Source organism: Cydia amplana, chromosome 26, assembly GCF_948474715.1.
Source record: "Cydia amplana chromosome 26, ilCydAmpl1.1, whole genome shotgun sequence".
NCBI lineage: Eukaryota > Metazoa > Arthropoda > Insecta > Lepidoptera > Tortricidae > Cydia > Cydia amplana.
The window spans coordinates 3,037,864-3,053,124 of record NC_086094.1 but is presented as its reverse complement, the minus strand read 5'-3'; the positions used below and the strand labels follow the sequence as shown (position 1 = coordinate 3,053,124).

Below are 15,261 nucleotides of genomic sequence, written 5' to 3'. Positions count from 1 at the left end.
TTTGTTAAGGACGATGCAGAGTTAGCTTAGGGCTCATTTAGACGGCGCGCGAACTCGTATACGATTTTAGATACATTGCGGACATCAATTCAGCCATAGAGAAAAAAATACATAGATTGCTCACTCCATACATAAGTTTTGATACCAAAGAGACTATTAATTTCAGTGTCTACATCTAGCATCGAGTAGCGGAACTATCAGTACTGCTACTTGACAATGGATGTAGCACCGACCGGAAAGTCGTATGTTGTTGAGCATAAGTGATAAGACTTTTCGGTGGGTGCTACATCTATTGTCAAGTAGCAGTACTGATAGTTCCGCTGCTCGATGCTAGATGTAGACACTGAAATTAATAGTCTTTTTGGTATCAAAACTGACGTATGGAGTAAGTACTCTTGTCTTATTATATTTCTCTATGATTCAGCCGACGGATCAAACTACGCAATGCACAGACAAGACATTCTCTAGACTGAGCATAGTAGCGCTACCCCCTCTGCCACAAATATACGGTAGTTTTACTTCATTTTCGAGTCTAGTGTCTTTGTGTGACGTCCGTGTCTTTGAACGGACCAATCACGGCACGGGACTCGCTCGCCTCGTCCGCCGCACCCCAGTATTTTTGGCAGCATCAGTTTCATGAAATAATTGCTCTAAACTCCGTCTAGAGGATTCCTAGTATATGACGCAATGTAATCAAACTCGCATGCGATTTCTTGCCCCGTCTAGATGAACTTTTACACCTCGACTGCGAAACTCACGCTTTAATCCTTTTACGCATAGTCATAGAGAAAAAAATACATAGAGTGCTCACTCCATACATCAGTTCAGACTATTAATTTCAGTGTCTACATCTAGCATCGAGTAGCGGAACTATCAGTACTGCTACTTGACAATAGATGTAGCAGTACTGATAGTTCCGCTACTCGATGCTAATAGTCTTTTTGGTACTAAAACTGATATATGGAGTGAGCACTCTATGTATTTTTTTCTCTATGGCATAGTACGATTACTCGATCACATACTCGCCAGAATTTCAACTTTAGCATTCCGATTTAAGGTTCAAATTAGATTTATTTTGCCTCAACTTCGCCTTCCCTTCGTAGTCTCTTCTTCCTAGTCTTTATTGCAAGATATGCTGGCGACAAAGCGACTACAAATTTAATAACAAAACTTCCGTGAGACAAAGACATATTAAATGAAACGAAGTGACACATGTCGAGCGTTTTTCGACTTAAAATACGTGAGTGACCCGTTTTTAATATATTTTTTCTACTCCCGCACTTTTATTTGTCATTTAAAGGGTCGTGCACACACCTTTAAAACCCTACTTTATAGTTGTCAAGACAAGTCCTTAGTCTATTCCCCAAAAAAGAATTTGTGCATACACGCAGTATCTTTTTGGCGATTTTACGATACTTCGTGTAATGACCACTTAAAAAATATTGAATGAAATAAAGTGTTGCCAACCTTATTTTAAATGTCATCTCTGACAAATAAGTGAACCATAGACATGTTTTTTTTTTAAATTTCATTCATTCACTCATTCTTTTCCCACCAGTACCCTCCATTTTTGCTACTTCTTGAATTAAAAATATTTGTTTAATTTACAATTTTATTTGAAAGTAAGTGCTTGGTCGTTGAAAAAGTATTGTATGCAACGTTGTTTAACTGAGTCAAAAAATACTCGTGGCGTCTTTATTAACAATTTTCGGCTTCGCCTCAAATTGTTACTCACGCCGTCGCCTTTTTTGACCTCACTTAAACAACGGTTGCATAAAATACTATAATACGACTACAAATTCGCTATGGCAGAGTATTATGTGGTAAGTTACCTGTAGTAAAGCGTGGCTGGAATGCGCAGAGTTGAGGTCGAGCGCGGGCGCTACCGCGGGCGCCTGCGCGGGCGCCGGCGCGGGCAAGGGATGCGCGTGCGCAAGCTGCCGCGCGCCGAACTCCACTGCCAAACAAGACAACATGGTATAAAGATAGTTTATTCAAGTAGGCATAATTACAATGCGCTTATGAACGTCAGATAAAGCTAGGTAGACCGGCTCCAACCCTACACCTCTGCCCCGAGAAGATTTAAATCCCCCCTCAATTGGAGGAGGGTATCCCAATATGGGACCGACAACAAACTCGGCGGGACACATCTTTTCAAAGAAAAAAATTACATGTTTTATTTATGATGCATTACGAGAAAATAAGGAAAAAAAAATACAATTTAAATTACTATAGAATTCATGCGATTATACACCTAAGGTGTAATATAAATTTGATTAAAAAAAATATACATAGTATATATAGTCTTTCGATTTGTAACTGGCCCCAAACGGCTTATCCTTTGTCTATTGTTAAATAAAACAGCACGTGCCAGTTACCTTCAAAAAGGGCTAGGCCAACGCTCAACAAACCAGTGTAGGCGCGTTCTCCGATAACGCGCCTTTGTTACGCATCTCGATGACACATTTTAGACTGGTTCTGTAGCGTTCGACTCGCCGGCACTCAGTAACAGTAAAGGGACCACACGCAGCCTTGGTAAATAATTTTCCAAGCCATTTTGAATCTTAATGCAATGTCCATAGGAGTTGTAATTCAATAACAGTGAGTGACCGAACCATTTTTTATGCAAGACGGGCGGTTTTATTTAACAATAGTTAAAGGATTAGCCGTTCGGGGCCAGCTACAAATCGAAAGACTATATAAGTTTTTATCGCTGACTGTACTTTTCTTACCACGTGCACCTAAGGGCCCCTTGCACCTTTCACTCCGGGGTAACCGGTTAAACCTGGAGTTACCATGGTTACCAGTACAATTTGACACTGGGTTAACGGTTTAGCCGCTTAACTCCGGGTTTCGTGGGATGGTGCAAGTGGCGCTAATTCAAAATTTTTAAAAATTCAAAATTATTTATTTCATGTGGTTTACAGAATACACACTAATACTCATTGAGACAATTCTATGAACCCCAAACACAATTCGGTTGCGTTGTTTCATCACAGAGTTCATATGAGCACCTCCTGTCTCCATCATCAAAGTGAAAAAGCAATTATTAAATGTACTGCAACATTATGCTGACTATTTAACATTCGTGAATATTTCTCCCTTAGATGTACAGCTCAATTTCTTAGTTTATAAGTCTAAATTTAAGGTTTATCTGTAAAAATGTGTTACACTATCTGTTAACTCTGCCAATTCATGTGATGTTGAATAAAAATTGTCTATGTCTATGTCAATATTCTATCCATACGATAGACTTACCATTATGCATATGCATATTTTCGTGCGCGTACGCCTGCTCCGGGCACTCGTACTTGACGACCGCCGGCCGCGGCGTGAGCGTCTCCATAGATGGCGCTGGTTGATTTTGCTCCTGGCAACAATACAAAAATAGTCATAAGTTTTGCCAAAGATAAAAAACCGGTTGCACTCCGGGAGTGCCGGCAGAAGTGAAAACTCAATGACTAGTGCTAAATGTCTGCAGCACTATGTATAATTGAGGTTAACACCATCTAGCGTTATTTCGTCGCATTACTTGAAACCCCTAAGCACATCACTGTTAGTACTCGAGTTATATTACTACCAGTTAGACGGAAACTCACTAGATGGCATTTAAATCAATAAAGAAAAACTCAATGACATTTCTGGGACAAGTTTTTCGATCAGGTCGCGTGACCGTATCGCGAGTTTAACATTTTTTCCCCACCTCAAAAAGTGCACAGCGCCGCTAAAGAAGTTTTCACTTCAAAAAATGTACAATTTATTTAATTGTACTGCGGGTAACTTACTTTTCGACTATTGGATTCAATAGATTCGAATTTATATCTTTAAATATTTAAAATATACACCGTGGGCTAGTGGTACAATAACCCGACAGCTTTTAAAGGTGTATCCCCCTTTTTAGAGATAATGACAATATACCTATTTTTATTTTATATAGCTTTTGCCCGCGACTTCGTCTGCGTAGAGTTAGTAATTTGGGTAGCTTATTTGTTATCCAATCTGCTTTTTATTGATTTCCCGTACAAACTTCCACCCCTCTTTTCACCCCCTTGAAGGATGACTTCTGGGATAAAAATTACCCTATGTCCTTCCCCGGGACTCAAACAATCTGTATACCAAATTTCAACTAAATCGGTTCAGCGGTTTAAGCGTGAAGAGGTCACAGACAGACACACTTTCGCATTTATAATATCCATACTACTATGGTCATTTTTGTAAAATGAGTTTTGTAACAAGTATAGACGCTGTCGGGTGGCTCTAAGCGTCCACTGACAACGATGACGTTACAAGTCCGTACGCTTGTTACCACCCTTACGCGTTGCGCTTGTGTTGTGTGTTGTGGTGTGTGTGTGTGTGTGTGTGTGTGTGTGTGTGTGTGTGTGTGTTGTTGTGTGTGCGTGTGTTGTTGTTGCCACCGTATATCCGTACCTGGAAGCAGCGTTTGCCGAACATGTGGTGTTTCTTCTGAGGTTGGTGCGAGCGCTCGCGCCCATACGAGCCGTCATACGGCCGAAACTTTGAGCTGAAATTAAAATTATACTTAGTTTGTTGTACAGATATAAAATATAAAGAAATCTTTTAGAGTATACTTTTTTATCAGCCTATTTTAGTGTCCCACTGCAGAGCAAAGCAGTGTTGTGAATAACTCTTATTAACACGCTTTTATTAAGTCGACCTGTATAATGTAACTAACTATGTAATGGAATCTTGCAAGTTAAATTGCAATTGAACCCATTCAACGCCACGCCTATTGTGAGCGGTACGTCATTGTGAACCTTGTCGGAATGCACGAAGGTTGATTTTGGGATGTAGCCGCGCGCGTCACTTGACGTCTATGGCGGTCCAAGGGTTGAAGATTTTGCTCAAACTTTTATGCGTACGCTCGCTTGGCTTAGCAATGTGTTTGTCTATGATTTTGGTACATCATGGTGCATAATACATTTTGCAATAGTCCAATAATAATAAAAACAAATCTTTTTTTTAATCCATCTATTATCTAAGAGATGTGAATTGCTATTTCTGGTGTGGTTTGTGAGACGTGTATTTTGTCGGTCGTGTAGGTTTGTATGGTCTCATACAAACCTGTGGAACTCCTGCGCAGAATCGCTGCCGTCGCACCACTCCCCGTCAGAAAGAGATGGCACGCGCTCCGAGCCCATGGATGAGACGGCGCTATCGGACGCGGAGTCTCGCTCTGAAATGACAGTTGTTTTGAAAATTAGACATAAAATATTTAAAACTTTCGCGTTTTGAATACATATTAACTCACATTTATAGACGGGTCTATCGCGACATTTATTTTATTATCTTTACTAGCGGCCCGCCCCGGCTTCGCACGGGTTAACAAATTATATATAAACCTTCCTCTTGAATCATACTATCTGTTAAAAAAAACCGCATCAAAATCCGTTGCGCAGTTTTAAAGAACACACGCATACAAAGGGACAGACAGACAGCGGGAAGCGACTTTGTTTTATACTATGTAGTGATTCACCGACATTTCGACCCAGGTTTCACTGGTCGTGGGCGCGGTTAGCCGTCTATAAGTGTCTATTGCTGGGTCTATTGCCTGAATAAAGAAACATTCATTCATTTATTTATTCATTCATAAATGTGTTTTAATAAAAATTTGACATACCAGATAGCGATGGGCGAGTCGAGTTATCTGATTCGAATAATTCGAATCAGCCTACAGATGAGTTAAATCGAATCAAGACTATTGGCATTTCGAATCGACTCAACCACAAGCTAACTCGGCGAATGAATCTCCAATTCGCCAACTCGCCGAGCCGAGTCAACGCTATCACACTGCTACTAAGGCCATTCAAAAATAAACCTTAATACCGTAGCCCGAAGGCTCTTTTTACAACAACTGCCGCTCGATTCGCCGTCTCAATTCGAGTTGGTGCTATGACCATTCAAAAATAAACCTTAATTCCGTGACCCGAAGGTTCTTTTTACAACAACTGCCGCTTGATTCGCCATCCCAAGTATCCCAATTCGAGTTCACTGCTAGTATGGCCATTCAAAAATAAACCTTAATTCCGTGCCCTGAAGGTTCTTTTTACAACAACTGCCGCGTAACTCGCCGTCTCAACTCGCTCCGCGCCTGTGTCTGTGACCTTGTCGCGAACCACGCGAATCGTCGAGTCGAGTCAACTCGATTTTGAATTCGAATCAGCGGCCGAATCAATTCGAGACTCGTCACATCGCTAATACCAGAAAAGTTTTAGTGAACAGAATTCAGCCAAATACAGAATCCTAAGGCTGTTATTCTAGTAGTAGCCTCACGCGTCATTTGACGTCCTTGGCGGTCAAAAGGTTGAAAAAAAGTGGCCATGTTTGAAGCCAAAAACGACTTTTGACGACCGGGTTGGCCTAGTGGGTAGTGAACCTGCATGTGAAGACGCGGTCCTGGGTTCTAATCCCGATAAGGGCATTTATTTGTGTGATGAGCATAGATATTTCTTCCTGAATTTTGGGTGTTTCTATGTATCGTTGTCTGAGTACCCACAACACAAGCCTTCTTGAGCTTACTGTGGGACTTAGTCAATCTGTGTAAGAATATCCTATAGTATTTATTTTAAGGAGCCAGCAAGTACTGACCGGCAATCATCATGTGTGAGTGGTTGTGCGGCGCGTGGTGGCCGCCCGCGGCCCCATCCAGCATCCGCATCGTGTACATGCCTGCAACAAACAACACATATGTCAATATGTTAACTTATATACTTCTAATCGTCAGGTGACAACCAAAACTAGTAATTACTTAATTAGGTACTACCACAAATTCATTCAATTTTGACACATATCAGTGAAAGAATATGGGTCAAACACAACTTTGGGAACAAATCAAGTAGTAGTAGTAGTAAACTCTTTATTGTACAAAAAGACATATTAAAAATAACATACAAGTAGTGAGAAGTACAACGGCGAGCTTATCCCTATGAGGGATCTCTTCCAGTTAACCTTTGAGTAAACGAGAGGAGAAAGTGAAAAGAGACCTAGTCTTAGTAAGATGGCATATAGTCGAGAAATTGGGACGGGTTCCACGGGGTGGCCAAGGGGTTCAAGGCGTTAGCCCGGATTGCTAAAGACGCCGGTTCGAATCAGGCCTTCACCACTTTTTTTTTAATTTAATATATGACATCTATTTCAGTTAACATGGGTCAAAGTCATATGGCGTTCTAAAAATAATACTTACCTAAATAATAATAATAAAAGAAACCTTCAGCCATACAATTATTTTGTTTTAATATGAACCTGTTGTATAGTAAATTGGGATAAATTTGAGAAAGCAATGATACAAAAGTACTCTTAAATCGTGAGGAAACCTGACCAATCCAAATATAGCCTAGTTTCCCCTATGAGTTAGAAGGAAAGATAGCAAAATAAATTGCCTGCGCCAATCCTTAGGATTAGGTTAACGTAGGAACCCCAAAGGGCCTAGCCATAATGCCAATCGTTTACGCCGTCGTAGCGAACGAAACGGTAATCTCTCTATCACTCCACAGAGTACCACAGAGACACATTAGCGTTTTGTTCGCTACGGTGCAAACGATTGACATCTTGGCTACACCCCCAAGTAGGGATCATAGACAACGCTAGGATGATGGCAGAAAAAAATAGATCAGCAGAAAAAAAAAAGATAAAAAACTCACAATCCAACTGTCTCCTCAACAAATGTTCAAAAATCCACTTTGGCAGCATAGTAATGCTTACTATCTTAATTTTGTTTTTCACACGAAGATAAAAACCATATATTCATGACATTCGCATATAAGCGAATTTGCATGTGTGCGTGATTTCAGACTATCCTAATATCAACCTTAAAAGGTTACAATTAAGGTTGAAATTTAGAAAATAGTGATTTTTTGTCATATAATCGTTACGCTGATAAAAAAAAATGCTGACATTGAATGACTCGCATAAATGGAGCAGTGGATACGTCATGATTACGAGTGTTAATAAAGAACAGAACTAGATAAGGATAGTAAGCAAAATTTAGCGTTTTGCTTGCATGATTTGTATGTAAAATCATGTGATAGCTTTTTAAATGTCATTGAAAAGTCAATGACTAGGTGTAAATAAACAACTATTTTCTGCGCGCGACTTCGTTTGCATTATAAATAATTATTTTAGTCATTGTATGTGCTTTATTAGGGGTCCCTTTGTTTCCCATAAAGTATTTTTTGTCATATTATCATTAGCGATAAAACTGAAACCGTTAACTTATCAGGATTTTCGTAAGGTCATCCTATAGATGCGTTAGGTCAGTATCGATCAACCAATCGATCGATCAGATGCAATTATCGGAGAATTGCAGAGGCCAATAGCAAAAATTTATGATGATACTTCCACTTGTTATTGCATAGTTGACTTGTTTCGCCTCTAATAGATCTTTATCACATCAGTGATTAATTGATTATGTATTTATCTGTGATTTTCGACACTTCATTCATCGATATCGATTCGGTGGTTTTAACGTTACGTACACGTGGAACGATATACATAGATACTTTACTCTTTGGACATAAACATTCACAAAAATGGTTACCATTATGAATAATTTGTATATCCTGAAAAAAGTCTCTAGCTAGTCTGAAAATCTTTGTTAATATATGAAAGAGGTTTGCAAATAAGTAATGAGGTAATGACATGCAGAACAGACGCTATTAGAGTCTGTGCGGAAAGAGAAGCGTCGTGGAATGTATGGCGCCCAATACAGACTCTAGTTAATTAGTTTTACTCCAAGGATGAGTCACATTTTCTAATTATGATTTATAAATTGTTTTGCTATCGATAACGAAAACGATAACTTTTGAGTCTACTCGTATATTTAAAAAAGCTAGTAGCAAAACACTTTACTTGATTCGTTCTGGATATTTTTTAAATCATAATAATACCGATATACAATTAAACCATAGTCTGGCAAATAAATTTTGTCAGTAGGAATCGGCGGCAAATTTGAAAAACAACCGCGCCAAGGTTCGATTTGCTGTAAAACGATTTTCTACAGACAAATAGTTTGCCAGACTATACGCGGATACGTCAAATTTGTTTGTAAAACTTACCATCATATAATTTGTAGTACGAACTTAGGTATTCAGCAGGGTCAGGGTACAGCAGGTGACTCGGTAAGAACGGCGGCAGGTACGGCGCGCCGTACGCGAACGAAGACACAGACAAATTCATCTTAAAGTCAGATCACTCCAATCCCTTACTATTCCTACACTATCACTTAAAACAACAGTCAGACATCCTACAAAACTGTTTACTCCAATATTTCACACACACAACTAATAGCTTACAATATTTTCGATCCAATCTATATCGTTATCAGTCCAAGGATTATGATAATCATTTCTTTAACACAAAACATCCATAGAAACCATTTATCTAATTCTGTTGTTATAGAATTAGGGAAATTTCTGTGACAACATCGTCAAATATTAGCTTTACAATCTGGCGTATCTCTTAAGACCTTTGTAAATAGCCACATGACTTTCCTTTGTCTCATTTTCTTATCTGTGGCGCCGGGAAAGTTACACAGGGTCGTAGTATTGTCTATACTTGAAGGTCCATAAGCAATAGTTGTATCGTTTGAGCACGGCCACTGGGACCTTGGTTAGGGAGTCACAGCTTATTCTTGGTCGACGCAGAGCGCAGCATAAGCGGCATGTACATTCAGAACTATGCACCTTTCTACTCTTCGAACGTTGTTTCAGGAAGTATGTCATATGTAGGCTTTTTGGCAACTTCGGTGAAAACGACCCTTGCGATTTTCAAGTTAGAACACTTTAGTTACGAAGCTTCAAGGCTTCTCAAGAGTCTATATTTCAGTCTTTAAATTGCAATAGAGCAATTAAGTTTATAATATTTAACACAATTTTTCCAACACGAAAACGATTTGAAAAAGTTCAACAGTAAAAAAAGGGTTTATAAAAACACAGGTCTTCTGAAAAATTTTCGCGATTCACTTAACAATCTTATTCATTACAAATAAGCGGTAAACGTATGAAAAAACACCCATGTTGGACAGTTAAAAAAGATATCCTATATCTACTATATCCTTTCGAAACCAAAATCGCCCGAATAAAACACTTTTTATTTTTTTTAAACGTCTAGAGTTCAGCGCCAGAGAATTAAAATGGCTGCCGTACGCGCGCTCTCTTAAATAAGAGGCGTCTAGCAAATAATACTATCTTATTTACCGTCTGTTTAAGCGGTTTGCATACAAAAGGATTAATAACGTCTATTTTTATACCGAGCTCAAATACGACTTTGAAATATTAATAATTTGGACATTATACGTGATAAGGCGAAATTGAGTAATGTATACACTTGAAATAGCAGCTTGGGCAAAGGTTAACCAACTTTTTTAACAAGTCAATAGACAACTCAACGCACATTATCTTTAAGTTTTTAACAAGCTTTTATTAGGTCGACCTGTATGTAACTATGTAATGGAATCTAAGGTAACTAATTTAACCCTCTTCCAAGGATCGTAACGTCATGAAAATTGGCAGTTGTATGTAGTTCTGATGACAATACAATACAATATGGTAGTGTCGAACTGATCTGATGATGGAGACAAGAGGTGGCCATAGGAACTCTGTGATGAAACAACGCAACCTAATTGTGTTTGGGGGTTTTTAGAACTGTCTCGATGAGTATTAGTTGTCTGTCGTAAGAAAAGTACAGTTAGCAATAAAAGCTTGTACCAAAAATAAAATTTTTGCCAAAAACTTATTTTACCATTTATCACTGGACCGTACAGTTTTTTTTAAATCACGTCTATTTTCAGTGATAAGTTAGCTTATAAGAGTATATACAGGTCCGTGGTTAAAGTATTGTCCATAGACACAATGGCGTAACGTGAACTAATCTAGCCGTGGGCGACATACATCACATCTGCGAGACCCTTTTCAATGTGTATTACCAACGTAATAAAGAGGTTGGCTTTGCGAGGCCCCCCTAAGTGCGAGGCCGTGGGCGAGGGCGTAGTAGGCCCCATTTGCCCACGCCTAGCTACGCCACTGCATATACAATTTATTCGAAAGGAAACCGCTCTGTTTGCGCTAGAACTAGAAATATCAAAATACACACCTGTCATCATCTTCCTCGCGTTGTCCCGGCATTTTGCCACGGCTCATAGGAGCCTGGGGTCCGCTTGGCAACTAATCCCAGTAATTGGCGTGGGCACTAGTTTTTACGAAAGCGACTGCCATCTGACCTTCCAACCCAGAGGGTAAACTAGGCCCGTATTGGGATTAGTCCGGTTTCCTCACGATGTTTTCCTTCACCGAAAAGCGACTCGTAAATATCAAATGATATTTCGTACATAAGTTCAGAAAAACTCATTGGTACGAGCCGGGGTTCAAAATACACACCTGTCACAGATCTTTATCAATTTTATCACATCCGGTCGGTAAAACTGTCGCATGACTACATCTTGTGAACAATAAGTATATCCACAAGTAAATATTATTGAAAAACATGAAGACATATGAAACGTTGATCTCTTTAGCTGTCACATAGACTTTATAAACATACGTCAACAATTTCATAACATTCGGGGTCACAAATAGTTTTTAGCAATTCCTTTAAATTCAACTATGATTCACCGAAATTGCTACAAAATGTATGTCTCGTCATAAAAATATATATGCAGTATGTATGTAAATGGATGGATCGACTTTTTTTTGCTGTTAATTGTCTCCTGTCAGCCAGGTGACTATAGTTTGTCAAAGGACTGTCCCATTTCAAACATAGACAGAGAGAATCATACTAGCTTTGTCTTACACTAGTACTAGCAGCCAAAAGAAAAGGATGAGTATAGTTTTTTTTTTGTTCTTATTTACTGGCATTTTGGTTTGACCAACTATAGTTTGTTTGTTGGAAGAAATATTGGGTAAAACAACACAAACTAATTGTGTTTGGGGTTGTAAGAATTGTCTCGACGAGTATGGAAAGAAAAGTGCAGTCAGCGATAAAAGCTTGTACCAAAAATGATTTTTATATATGGCAACATTGGCAACCCTAATCCCTCCTTCACTCCCCCCCCCCCATGCCTTCCACCACCCATGCTACAATTACTCAAGGGCACAGACAAGACATCCTCTAGAGTCTAGACTGAGCATAGTAACGCTACCCCCTTTGCCACAAATATACGGTAGTTTTACTCCATCTTCGAGTCAAGTGTCAGAATCCCGTGCCGTGATTCGCTCACCTCGTCCCCCGCACCCCAGTATTTTTGGCAGCATCGGTTTCATGAAATAATTGCTCTAAACTCCGTCTAGAGGATTCCTAGTCTATGCTCAAGGGCTATAGCGCGGGTCGTATCCGTATATGCCCATCTAGAATCTAGGTAACAAGACAAACGCCCTTCACTAGATGTTAAACTAGCACGCAAAACCTTATCGTACATTGCTTATTTGTAGAAACGTAACCCTTACATTGTTATTATCTAACCAAATATGAATATTTAGTACCAAATCATCCATTCAAATTTCTACCTTAAAGTTTTGGTCATTAGATTCAAGTTTTAGTATGTGTTTTTTTAAATAAATAATGATCATTTTAGGACTTAAGAGTGCAGTGTTAATGTCTAAGTCAACTGAAAAGTGACAGATGATTCAAGATGGCGGGTGTGACCGGTTAAAAGCGGTTTTGTTTATGAAGTGGCTGAATAAGTTTGTAAGAAAATCTTGTAGAAACGTTTGTTTTAACGTGACGGTCGGAGCTCGGCATTTTATTATGTTATTGTTATTATAAAATTAAATACTTATCATGGACGAATAATAAAAAGACTTACTCACAATGTCAATACAAATTCCAAAATTAAGGCTATTGCCAGATGGCGTTACTGATGGTGCCGAACATTGGCTGTTATAAAAAGTTATATAACATTATATGACAGGGATAACATATAGCCTGTCAAGCCGGATATGCCAGTGGCAATGTAAAGCAAACTAAAGTATGGTATCCCTAGGAAACGAATAAAAGCAGCAATGTACATGGAACAATGATGAAATGTAAACAAAACAGTTCCACAGATAAGATATAAATGAAACTCGATTTTGGAACAATTCAAACGTAGTGTTGCAAACCCGCGATTTTTTTAATTTGCCACCTTTTTCTACTGAAAAGATTTGCTTGACCAAGAGAACACTGGTACACCCTTTGCTTAGTTCGGGGCTAGGACGATCAGCCCTAGTAGCACGGTCGCATTTTTATCATTTATCGCCATGCCTGTCACGTTCTAACAAGTATGTAAGTGCGAAAGTGACGGGCATAGTGATAGTCGATAAAAATGGAACCGTGCTGAGCCCGCTGTTGTAAAACGACGTGTTGTTGTATAAGGTGAGTTCCTCAAATAAAAACTTTTTACCAAGTTCCTTGACCTATATTTCATAAAAATACTTAGTTAAAAACCTTGTCATTGCTATGACTCTTTATCATACCTACGACAATCCGATAATTACAGATAATATAAGGTAAACGATACGCATGTCTTCACTAATACTCAGATTGTAATGCAAACCGTTTGAAAATTCGCTGGAAAGGTATGACTTGTCAATATTTAATTCCAATTCATATACATTTTGTTATCAGCTATTTGTGTTGTTCGGGGCGTAACGACCGAAATCATATAATCTTTATCTATTATAGATATCCCCGTAACGCCACCAGTCCCACCCGTAGTAAAAATCACTTCAATGTAATTGAAACCATATTCAATTGGAACAGAGTTGGATTTCTTAGGTGTGGTCCCACCGACGACGATTGGCGAGAAATGTGTAGTAATGACTATGTACGTTTTTTTGAAGTGAAAACTTATTTAGCGGCGCTGTGCACTTTTTGAGGTGGGGAAAAAATGTTAAACTCGAGACAGCGTAAGGCGATCACGTGACCGTAAGATTTAGATGGCCACTAATTTAGATGGCATTTAAATCAATAAAGAAAAACTCAATGACATTACATGAAAAAGGTTCTAATCTTGTACGGGCTGAAATACGAGGATCTCACAGTTACATTCTAACTCACTCAATCTATATATATAAATGCAAGTGTCCTGACTGACTGACTGACTGACTGACTGACTGACTGACTGATTCATCAACGCAGAGCCGAAACTACAAAAGCTAGAAAGTTGAAATTTGCACACTAGGTTGCATTTATAAAGTGTACAAGAGATAAGAAGCGATTTTGAAAAATTCAACCCCTAAGGGGGTTAAAAAGGGGATGAAAGGTTGTATGGGGTACAAGATTTATTTTAAGCTAGGAATTTGAAACTTTGTAAAAATGTATTATATTAAAAAACAAGAAAACTAATTTCAGCGTTTTTGAAAATTCATCCCCCAAGGTGGTGAAAAAGGGGTTGAAAGTTTGTATGGAGATCAAATATTTTTGTGAGTGTGGGACTTGAAACTTTGTATATGGGGATACTGTTATAAGACAAGAAAAGTAATTTCAGAGTTTTTGAAAATTCATCCCCTAACAGGGTTAAAAAGGGGTTGAAAGATTGAATCCATTACAAATGCTTTGAAACTTCTTAGAAAGGCATAATAGCCGATTACAAAATAAAGTAATTGCGACGTTTTTGGAAATTCAACCTAAGGGGCTTAAAAAGGGGATGAAAGTTCGTCTTGGGGTGCAAATTTCATTTTAAGCTAGGAACTTGAAACTTTGCAAATAGATATTAAATTGAAATACAAGAAAACTAATTTCAGCGTTTTTGAAAATTCATCCCCTAAGGTGGTGAAAAAAGGGTTGAAAGTTTGTATGGATATCAAACATTTTTTCGAGCGCGGGACTTGAATCTTTGTATTTGGGGATATTATTAAAAGACAGGAAAAGTAATTTCAGCGTTTTGTAAAATTCATCCCTAACAGGGTTAAAAAGAGGTTGAAAGTTTGTATGTGGTTCAAATTTTATTTTAAGCTAGGTAATTGAAAGTTCGTAAAAAGATATAATATTAAAATACAAGAAAACTGATTTCTGCGTTTTTGAAAATTCATCCCGTAAGGTGGTAAAAAAGGGGTTGAAAGTTTGTATGGATATCAAACATTTTTTCGAACGCGGGACTTGAATCTTTGTATTTGGGGATATTATTAAAAGACAGGAAAAGTAATTTCGGCGTTTTGTAAAATTCATCCCCTAACAGGGTTAAAAAGAGGTTGAAAGTTTGTATGTGGTTCAAATTTTATTTTAAGCTAGGTACTTGAAAGTTCGTAAAAAGATATATTATTAAAATACAAG

The 15,261-nt window shown here is 38.4% G+C and overlaps 1 protein-coding gene across 1 annotated transcript in view; it reads right to left on the bottom strand.

Moving 5' to 3' along the window:
- The window catches only part of LOC134660162 (segmentation protein cap'n'collar-like), a 108,360-nt gene that overhangs the window by 6,048 nt on the left and 87,051 nt on the right, over positions 1-15,261 (bottom strand). The window contains exons 11-15 of the mRNA XM_063515892.1: positions 6,607-6,687; positions 5,083-5,194; positions 4,429-4,522; positions 3,259-3,370; positions 1,833-1,957 (exon numbers count right to left, since the gene is read on the bottom strand). Coding sequence (XP_063371962.1) covers positions 1,833-1,957; positions 3,259-3,370; positions 4,429-4,522; positions 5,083-5,194; positions 6,607-6,687 — 524 coding nt within the window. The remainder of the gene's footprint in view (positions 1-1,832; positions 1,958-3,258; positions 3,371-4,428; positions 4,523-5,082; positions 5,195-6,606; positions 6,688-15,261) is intronic.